Source organism: Saccostrea cucullata, unplaced genomic scaffold, assembly GCF_032062105.1.
Source record: "Saccostrea cucullata isolate Sc308-1 unplaced genomic scaffold, CSIRO_AGI_Scuc_v1 ctg690, whole genome shotgun sequence".
NCBI lineage: Eukaryota > Metazoa > Mollusca > Bivalvia > Ostreida > Ostreidae > Saccostrea > Saccostrea cuccullata.
The window spans coordinates 137,670-149,002 of NW_026918916.1; the positions used below are offsets into that span (position 1 = coordinate 137,670).

Sequence of the window (11,333 nt, forward strand, 5' to 3'; positions counted from 1 at the left end):
AAAACCCAATACCTCTTTGGCTAACAAGATGAATGGTTGCTAAAAACAAGCAGCATACAAACGAAAAATATCTTAGATTATTGACGGTGTATACTACAAAGATCGATCATCGGCCGGTACACTTATAAAACGATAGATGTAAATGAACAGCTTATAACGGTAAGTTTGAATATCAGTAGAAATACACTACATCTCTCTTTATTTGCAAATAAAATGAGCTCCATCAACGATTTTTTTTTATTTTCACCCCCGCTGATTTAAAATGCTCCAATTACAATTCATATTTTAATCCTCTTCCATTAGAACAATTTATGATAGATAAATGTTATCTTTTCTTGTTAATGCGCTACATTCAGTCAGCAGGAAGGTTTCCACTAGGATGTTCATTAAACTTAATGTTCCACAGACGCCCTCATCCTCAGCTGTACCTAGTTGATCATTCGTCATAGACGAAGGTCTTGCCTCTGTTTTATTTTGTCAAGTAATTAGCATTGAAATCTGAGATAATTCTTTGTATTCCAAGTCGATATTGATTTTGCAGGTTCTTTTTTAACCCTGTCGACAAGAATAACAATGCGTTAGAGGGCACGTACCAAACTTTCTTTCTTCACAGCAATACCAAGGAGATCGTATCGCGTGCACAAGCAAAAACGATCCTGTCGTGAAACACGGAGATTACATAATGTTTGCTTGATTTTCTTTTTTCAAAGGGATATTTTGAGTCACTGGGAAAAGGTAACGATTTAACTTTCTTAATTTCATGATCAATATGACCTGAGTATTTTCTAACTTTTTTAATCAAGATACCAAGACTAGGAATAGTTTTATGAGTTTGCTTTATGAAAAGATGTTTGTGCTTTGAGTCTTACCAAAGAGATTGAAAAAGTTACCTTGTCTTCTCCATTACAAGGTTATCAAAAGACTGGATCTCGAGCAGAATTTGATTTTCTTTTCTCAGGTACGTACAGACTTACTTAGCTTAAGATAAATGTTATTTTAAATCTTTAGGCTTCATGATAGAAAATGCCAAAGAAAATATATTGTTTTTTACTATTAAATATTCATTCCATTCCGAGAAATCGCAATAGAAAACAGCCACAGATGAGTGCAAAACATATTTTTGTTTAAATATTGTTGCCTTTCAATATTTTCTAACCTTATACATGTAGCATAACCAAAATGAAGCAATCGATCATTTTGAATATGTTTACATTGTACGCTATTATTAAACAGGCTATTATTAATTATCATTGATTGTGAAATAGGTGATTATTATTATTAATATGTGTAAATGTTCATGTACATGTGCTACGATTGGTGTTAAACTATTTAGACTATTTAATTCATATAGGGAATACAATACAAGCAGCAGTCTATTGATTACGACCTTACTGGCTCATAAAAAAGCCATCAATTGCATTCTTATTTCTTTGGTTAACCTGAAGTGAAGCTATTCATTCCTTGAACTACACACTCCAGTTTTTATGAATATGAAGTTTTGTGTTGTTTAATATGAAATTATGTTAATGATCTATTACAGAATTTACCGAGAGATAACCTCAAGTTGACTGTCAGTGATAATATCAACCTCTCAGCCTAGCTTTCTTCAATAAGGTATAAAAGTGTTAAAATTTCAATCATATCATCAAAAATGTTAATAAAAATATAAATAAATTCTGATTAAGCAAATTCAATTTTATTTGTAAAATATACATGTAAAAAAAACTGTAATCACATTGAAAAGTTCCGTGCTTGTAAATCAATTACTGTGGTTTCATCAATATTCTTTGAGCAACAATTTTCGAGGATTTCGTTGAGCAGATCCACGAATTCAAATGTTCATTGAATTAAGAAATGTAATATTCATTTGTATAGGTAATACTTTTATTCACGAAATTACATATCCTCGAAAACGTCTGTTTTGCAAACTCCACGAACATTGATGAAACCACAGTATTTTATTTAACTGCGTTGAATTATACAATTTGTTGCACGATTCCTTCAGGAGAAGTTTTGATGACATCACATTTCCATGGTCATTATCTTCCCTTCTGATTATAACAGCTTTGTTAGAGATTTGAGTATAAAACAAAGCACACACCCAAAACAACATGGTCATTATCTTACCAATTTGCATAAAAACATCAAATTTTTTTCACTTGTTTCTTGCAATAATCACGTTATCGGGCCGATTGAAACAAGATGACTCAAAACAAATGATCGTGCTGTCGTCAATCTGTTTAAACAACGAGAACATCAGTGCATAGGGCAAGTAAAGCCCGTAATGCGTAAAGCACCGTTTGTCGTCATGTTTTGAATCACTGCTGCATGCATTTAACTCCAATCTATGAATATTTAATGATCAAACTTAACAGTGAAATATTATTCTTTTTTAATATTAAATGATAAAATTTGAAGCTGTAAAATATTCAGTTTATTAGCTTGAAATATAAATACCGGTACTAGGAATGTATTAATACAGAATAAAATGTTTTATTACCATTATTCCAGAATTACAAAATGAATCACGGGGAAGATAATTACAATATCGATAAAGAGTAAATTATATAACCAAAAAAAAAGAACGAATTTAATGGACTTTTGAGCTCGAATACTGTTCGTTATTTCCACATATTTCACGTTCCTATTTATATTCAATTATGTTTAATCTAAATTGTTTTTTTCTCTCTGAAAGTTATATCATTATACGCTATACAGAAAAAAATGATACGACTTTTCTTCCTTGATTCCAAAGTTGTTTTTTATAGTAGTGTGTAATTTTTTCAATATGCGTTTTCCCATACAGTGATTATATTTCCTGATTTTATTTAGATATTGTAATTTGCTCTTTTCAAAATAAATCAGATTTCAATCGACATCAATATAAACCAAAATCGTAATCAGAGAACTATATATAGTTCCATCATAGAATTTTCAATTAATAAGCGACTTGCTATGACAACTTCTATTCGAAGTATGTTATATACGTTATTTTACTATAAAGAGATGAATGAAGGAAATTTCCTGTGTCTGTGGAAGTAATCAACATTATTAAATCTTTTTACGTAGTAAATGTACAGAATTAAACATTTTAATTAAGAATTGTCGTAATTAATCGGATTTTAGATTCAATAAAAACACGGATAAGGTTATATTCATCTCAATACCGCATTTCAAGACCATTGTTACCTTAATTTAGACCAATTATTCGATGACTACGTAGGTGTCTAAAACGAATAAACGTCTGACTGGATTCCAAAAAGGCAATCTTGATCGTATTTTGACAAAATAGTACGCCAAGTCAAAAATATTTTGCACAATTTTTGACGTCATTAATACCGGGTTAATGAGTTTGCTTGTCTCGGGTTTTGTTTACTTTAAAAAAGTGTTGCTGCACTCTTGGATATGCATTCAATGTCACCTTTCATGATTATTTGCCTGTAAAATAAGATGTTTGTTTTTGAATGTATGTATGTGGTTAAATCTTGATGTCTTTTTCAGCTGTAATCCATACCATTATTATAATCAATTACCATTTATCAAATTTCGTTTAAGCTTTGCATCTGTAATTAGCAATTGACTCTCTGGAACTTCTAATGTCTTTTAAAGAATCCATATTACTTTTAAAGCACATGTCAACATTATTGATAAGAACACACATTTTTAAATTCACAATTTTTACCTGTTTGCAAAATGGCAGTCGGTATTTGACAAGATAGGAGATCCGCATGATCTGCGTTAAACATTTATTCAGGTCTGTAGCGTCATGTTACCTGACAGGGTTTATAAATGGTTCTATATCACTGCCGCGTAATATGCGGAAGTTGACATTCCCACTTATGTATCCTGGAGCGACAAAACATTACCAAAGTCCTCTGACAATATCTCCTTCCTTTAGCAGTCTATCGATCGAATGCTTCTTGTTAAATCGGTCCGTCAAGTAGAATAAACGTATTGAATGCTTAACGTTGGTTTATGTCAATTCATAAAACACGCTTACAGTGCCAGTGCAAGTAATTTCTGAAATATTGACTTTGGGTTAATGGATCTTTAACATGCTGGCCATGTTTACGGTAATTATTCATTATCTTTCATATAGTTGTCATAATTCTGTTAGCTTACAAAGATAATGTATTATCAACTTTAAAAGCATTAAAAAAAATTAGTGTCATTTTCCATATATTCGTAAGAATTTTATTTTTCTCATTTATTCTCTTTGCGTCATCAGCAATCATATTTAATTACTTCAGTCTACAATTATAAAACAATGTATTGCCTAGCTTCTGCCGAGGATTATCATATAGGTTCATAAAGATTATATCTAAATACTGTTGTAAGTACAGTTCTTATCCACAGATGGATCTTAAATATGACTTATGGATATGAGCTATAGTGTAGAAACACTCCATCTAAGAGAGGGGATGTATAGGTCAGTGAGTTAAATTTATTAAAATTAATGTTATGGCTCATATTATTTCATTTCTAAAATGGACCTTTTGTAGCACTGTGCCACAAAGTTAGATATTCTCATTAATGACAAATCCAGCGTTATAAGGTTTCTATTTGAAGTGTTGCTCGGTATTATTTCTTTATGTATATAATATTGCATAAAATCAGATTAATTATTTTTTTTATATTATAATGATTACGTTTTTTATCATAGAAAAACGCGTTGAAATGAAACACATCCTATATTTTCATACGTAATGATAGAGGATGATTTCATACATTTGACAGATAATCTATGTTATATGTTGGTTTGTTCAAAAATCTGATCGAGATTTTTTAACTCAAGTTGAGGCAGTGGAATTGATTGATCGAATGTTGCTTTATTTCCCATTCGAGATTTTTTTCCACTTATACAGAGACGTCACCATATACCGGTGAAGGGCTTCAAATATTTACCTTTGCTTGGCATCCAGTGCCATTGAGCAGTGCAGTGAGGGATCTTTATTGTGGCAATACCTGCTGTGACGAGGTGCCTGTGATTTTAAGGTCTCATCCAAATGACCCAGAACTTTCATGTCAATGTACCGAGCTCTTGGCGAAGAAAAAAAACTGCTACCTTTTTTACCGACTTGTATTTCAGTTGCGGCCAGGGTTCGAACCCGCGACCTTCTGATTACATGGAAGGCTGTAAATTTTGATCTACACGACCATTAAGCAGAGAGAGAGAGAGAGAAGCAGCTATTGCGAAATGGGACCTCATTTTATTCTGAAGGTCCTTTCTGAACATTCCTCAATCTGTCAGTACTACTTATTAGTTAAATTAAAAGCTTCCAACTCGTTCTTCGCTGAACACAATCAGTATGGCAGAATCTCTTTCTGGATTCGTTGTTTTTTTTATTCCTATTCTAAATACTAAAAAAAAACACGTACTTAAAAAAATATCCCTTTATTTCGTGACTGCCAAGAGACAAAAAGCAATTTATTGCTCAAAAGACCCGAGAGGATTGGTAAATTTAGTCAGTAATTCGATAATTTTATTCATCATGACAACATGATTTCATACTAGCCGGAAAAAATATTTCCGCTTTGCCAATTTGCATGTAAATTGTGCGAGAACATAAAGCGGTGCTGACTTTTTTGAGTTTCAGCTGTTAAACTTTGGATTTCGTCATAAGAGACTGCACCTGTGTGCATTTAAAGTACACTTACAAGTAACTAGAGTATATTACTTATACTTATTAGATTTTTTGTATAAAATCAAACGCAACAATTGCAAATAAATATTTAGGAGTAAGGTAACGTAGTTAGTTTTGTCTTTTTTTATAAGTTTTTTATAATGCAAAACGTCAGAGATCTTTTTCAATCGCATTCTGATTCAATTGTTTCTTGAGTAGTGAGTAGTTTTCATGTAAGATGGATTTATGCGGGGGACTTAAGTATAAATCACCATGCTTTACCTGATAAAATCGATAGAGGGCGTTCAAGATCGATCACAACGACATAAGTCCAAAGCAACATTATTATTTATTGTTTTTTCCCATCCTCTTTCAGACAAGCTATTTGCAAACTTAAATACGACTGTTACATCTCAAACAGTTGTTTAGGGAAATTTTCCCTTCACTCTGGGATCAATAAATGTCGGAAAAAGATATATATATCTTAAGCATAATTTTTCTATATTTTTCAGGATAAAGCTGTTGTTTATACGATGAATGCGAAGTATTTTATCTTTGGATAATTTCGAAACAGGGAGTGTTGACGTAACACATCTATACCGTTACAAAGGACATCTATATTTCTGTAATTTGAACGACATCAGAAAATGTGGATGTAAATCACGAAATATAACGCCTTTAAGTGTATTGATTTTATTACTGTTAAAACAAAAAAGTCAAATAAGACCACCGATGGTCAGAAGAGCTTGCCAAACACAGGCTCAAGCTATGTGAAATTAAAACCACACAATATCGATAAATTATTGAATCTCATAATAGATTCGTCAGTCGAGATTTTATAGAGACATTGAAATATTCTGAGAAAAATTAATATAAGGACGAAGGATAATTAATGGTGAAGTGAAATATTTGAAGGAAACATTGAGTGTGTTCTTTAACAAAGAACAGTTATCAGCGATACCAAACTTCTGTAATTACAATGGCATCGAAAAAGAATGTATCGAAACAAGTGAAGAAACGTACTTTAAATGTAGCTGACTGCTTCAGCGACGAGGAGGAAGATTTTCATGATATGAACAGACGTGGATCGAATATGTCCTTATCTAGAGTGCGGTCATGCCCTCAGCTGCTAGAAGAACAAGATGGTCGACAGACAATACAATGTTTCGAGAACATTGTTGATGATAATGTTAATACTCCTCTGATACAAGACTGCCGGTCTCCTCGATCACCTATGATTGCTCAAGGATTTCAATTCGAACCGACATGCGCGACCCCTGGATCAGCCACACCAACACCACCGTCTTCACCCGGGAGTCAAAGAAGTTCTCTGTCTCAAAAAGAAACTCCGTCTACCCCTAAGCAGACCAATTCCCCTATAACGACGCCTAAAATCAGGAGAGGGAGTTATTCCTGGAGAGCTAACATAAGTCGAGGATCTTCAGTTGATTCTCATGAGGGCGAAGACAAAGACGTTCCAAAGGTGAAAGTCAATATACAAATACCATTAAGTAGTGAAAATTTACAAAAACATGATCGACTTTCGATGACACCACAACCAAACCTAAACAATGACGATAACAAATATTACGATGCTCTACAAGCTGGACTTGCCTGTGACAAGAGTGTTCGTCCAAAGTCTTCTTCCCCACAAGCGCAAGGGGAAGGTGAACTTCAAAGCAAATGTGAAATGTGGTTACAAACTCTGAATATTTCACAGGGAGATAAAATTAAATCCCGGAGTCATATACAACTCCCACCATTATAATTTTTCCCATTTTCAGGATATGTTTTGTTTTCTCCGGTGAAATGCCAAAAACAGGTGTTATATAATGACAACATCAACGTAGTGGATGCCCTTTCAAACCTAAGATGTGTTTTAAACTTCAAATATAAAAGCCTTTACACATTTATTTGTTTTGTTGCTTTTTAAAACGTTCATTTCTTCGTATTCTCTACATTATCTTTCTGTGCGCGATCTGTTTTCAGATTACGTAGGAAAAAAACCTCATAAAATGGGCATAAAGAAGATTAAGTTTTTCATGTATTAGATATCAAATAGATTGCCAAAGGTTGTCGTAATTAACATTTAATAGTTGACCTTAATCTGAATTGATTTATATCTCTTAATAATAATGGAAAAACTAGTATTTGTGGGAAGTTTTATTACTGATATCGATTAGGAAACATAATTAGGGGTCCAAAGTAGTTCATACAAATTCTGAAAATCAACAGTTAAATTACGTCAGACAAGTGATATGGCTTTTCGATCCAGTTGCTATTATAGAAGTAAATTTTAATCATTTTATAATAATTACCGGTCAATAATTAGCAATACCGTATAGTTGGTTAATTTAGCGGTGTGTTAATTTTGGCTTATTTTGGCATTTTAATAACAGTCTGCTAAAGTTTTAATCGCTAATATAGAAAAGTTCTCTTTTTAGTGTCCATTTGCAAAGAACTGAAACCCTTTGTCCGCTAAAATGAATTACGCTAAAATTATTAACATACCTTTGAGCAGGCAAAACGCCAAATTTTACACCCGCCAAGAAAACGCGCTATACGGTATAATAATACAATGTAGAATGATTCGAGCAAAATTGTACGACTTTTATACATTAAAGAAAACATAAAGAATGATGTGCATGAAATATTTGGCGATAACGAACAGTATTTAGGCTCAGAAGTCCATTAAACACTACAAACCTTGGAGCAGAGCAAACACTGACCTTTAAAACATCAGAGGTGGTATCAGGTTCTATGGAGGAGTGATCATCCCCTATCGACCGATCACTCCTGTCGTGTGATCCTTGTCATGACCGGGACTTAACGGAAAAATCCGTCGACAATCCAGTGTAAATAATGGTCATACAATTACAATGTAATATGAAACACGTCAGTCAGCATTCGACATAATAAATATGTTTAGGCCCTACAATTTTATTAAAAATCTAAAGAACGCAGTCCTCGATCATTATTTGATATACTGAAAATCAAACTTTTGATATACTGATATACTGGTATTTTGATATACTGAAAATCAAACTTCCCTCATCAGCCAGTTTAGGGTTAAGAATGCCTTATAATGATTTTTATCCATTTTTATTGTGAGAATCACAAGAAATATGTTGCAAAAAAAAAGAATAAAAAAAGGTCATGTTAATGAAAGAAAATGCTATATAATTAATTGCTGACCAAGCCGAGTTTCAATATCATTAGAAAAGAAACGCAATGCTAATTTTCCATTTGTTAGGACGTCTATAGAGATTATTACAGAGATGCATATTATACACATGTTCCGATATTATATTTTTGCATGTGCTTAAAGAACGCTTTCATGAAAAAAGACTTTTCGATTTTGTTAAATAATAGATCCTTACAATTATTGAATATGATTTTTTAAAAATCTGAGTTATGAACCAAGACAAAGATGAGTGAAATTATATGAATTTAACAGCTGATAGCCTTATAAAATTCACATTGGTAAATCTAAATGGTACGCTTAATGAGACACCACATATCTTCAAAACATTCTTGAAATTTCTAGCCATAAGACATTAGCATATTTGATTTTCAGGGATGCTAATTACAGAATTTCATCAACATCAATGTGATTTCACACTCACGTTTACCTCAGACTGGGTAATCGGAACAGCTAATCTTGAATTGGTTCGCATGCAACTTTGCGATTAGTTTGATAGAGAAAAAAACACAGACTGTTACTCTTTTGGTTTTATAAAGCTTTAGACATTAATTACCAATATTTAACACGGTGCATCTCACAGGTTCTATGAAAATTAAGTTATTCGATTTGAATTTTAACGATGTAGATTTAATGCGTCACAAATGAGTTGTATTGTTCATGTTTATGAATTAAAAAAAAACATAATTCCATCTGTATATAAAAAAAGAACAAAACAAATAATATATCTAAAACAGAGTCCAATAAGGAAACACATTTTAAATGGTTACAATAATCAAGGAAAGATACAAAGTTCTGAGAAAACAAATATTTCATAACAATGCTCATTCAAACCAATTTCATGTGTACACATAATTTAAATGTGTTAATTTACAATTAGTATTCCATGTGCGTCAGTAATAAAGTTATCTTAAGTTGTACATTTTTCTGTTAATTCATTTTTCAGAACTACAGGCAATATTGAATGATCTTGTACATGTAAGCAAATACGATTGAACATTAGGTCTAATGGTGAGTGATATTTCTCACACAAATTGAAAAAGATCATTATTTACATACACTGATTTGTATATGGATTTTTCCGTTTGTGTCGCCATGACATTGAGCACACAGCGGGTGTGACCTGTCGACAAAGAACGTTTTCTCCTCCTTGACACCCGATCCCAAGTTAGGTGTATTTTAGAGGTCCATCTTTACTGTGCTACTAATTTATATTGCCTCAATTGACTTTTGAGGTCGTTATCTCCATTTTTCATTCAAAGACTATAAACACTGAATATTCTCCCTGTTAAAAGCAATTTTTACAGGGAGAATACAACTATGTATATATATATATCACTGAACTACTCCAGCAGATAAAAATAACCGGTAAACGTGTTGCAAAATGTTCCCGTGGGAATAGAACAATGTGTTAATGATACCTATCTTATTTATATTTAATACAGTTCGATACAAAAATGACACGCCGAACAATCTTGGTATATATTGATTTAATTTAGGATTAATCAAAGGTAAGAATTGATACTATTCACGGAAACTTTACTGTCTGATATTTATGCAAGTCTCAAGGGTGCTGATTTGTCTGAGAATACGCAAAATAAATGTCTGTGTTTCTCTCGAGAAGTCTTTTTTTTAAAGATTTTGTTTTCTCTGTACAGGCGCAGATTTTTAATCCCAAGTGGTTTAAATAATGAAACATGCGTAGATAACGAACAGTATTCAAGCTTAAAGTACATTAAACATTACAAAATAGGAGAAGAGCAAACACGAACTTCTGTAACATCAGAGGTGGGATCAAGTGCCATGGAGCATCCCCTGGTCATGCCTGCCGTTTGTTCCTTGTCATGATCGAGAAATAACGAAAACATTCTTTACAATTCAGTGCGTAAATAATGGACTAGCAGTATGAAAAATATCAGTCAGCATTTCACTTAATGACAGATTGTATTTGCTGACAAGGTCTTTGTATCGACCATATACAGAACTTACGAAATGATGACTTTAAACGAGAATATGGGGAAGATAACGATCAGCGATCAAATCATAAATCCATTGAATAATACGGATTGTGAATGAGTCAAAATACACAAACAGAAACATCAAAGGTGATAACAAGAGCCTTGAAGAGAAGGGGCAAAAACCCTTTGTTGGCCGGTAACACCCACCGTGAAACCTTGATATAAAACCGTGTACTCAATAGCCAACACCATTTAAAACAATGGGCTATATGTAAGACTTGGTGTAAAACAGTTCAGTTAAAATATGACCAAACGTTAGGCTTGTTTGAAAACAAGATCATTATAACTATCATAGAAACTGGAAATCCTTGATTTCAACTAGAAGGTTAAAGGCTCTAGATCTGATAACGTCAATTCATTTATCAGTAGCCTGTATCAATTTAGAAATATATCATTCTAGAATATGTTCTTCATTTTGGAGACATAACCACCATATGCGGATTAAGTGGCATAAAAATGGAATATTTAATTAGAAAATCTTATATAGAT

The 11,333-nt window shown here is 32.6% G+C and overlaps 1 protein-coding gene across 3 annotated transcripts; it reads left to right on the top strand.

Moving 5' to 3' along the window:
- Positions 1-336: 336 nt before the first annotated feature.
- On the top strand, positions 337-7,537 carry LOC134275786 (uncharacterized). Of its 3 annotated transcripts, XM_062758094.1 has the most exons (5): positions 337-455; positions 542-735; positions 911-958; positions 1,541-1,614; positions 6,137-7,537. In XM_062758094.1, exon 5 carries the CDS (start codon positions 6,604-6,606, stop codon positions 7,390-7,392), a length of 789 nt encoding a protein of 262 aa, XP_062614078.1. In that variant the 5' UTR covers positions 337-455; positions 542-735; positions 911-958; positions 1,541-1,614; positions 6,137-6,603; the 3' UTR covers positions 7,393-7,537. The 3 variants fall into 3 exon arrangements, with proteins under 3 accessions (XP_062614078.1, XP_062614071.1, XP_062614063.1); XM_062758087.1 differs by lacking the exons at positions 337-455; positions 542-735 and having other exon boundaries at positions 840-958; XM_062758079.1 differs by lacking the exons at positions 337-455; positions 542-735; positions 911-958; positions 1,541-1,614 and adding an exon at positions 3,742-4,073.
- The last annotated feature ends 3,796 nt before the right edge of the window (positions 7,538-11,333 follow it).

Bases quoted from the DNA above. Each gene is read 5' to 3' on its own strand.
- LOC134275786 (XM_062758094.1), top strand. From the start codon at position 6,604: ATGGCATCGAAAAAGAATGTATCGAAACAAGTGAAGAAACGTACTTTA.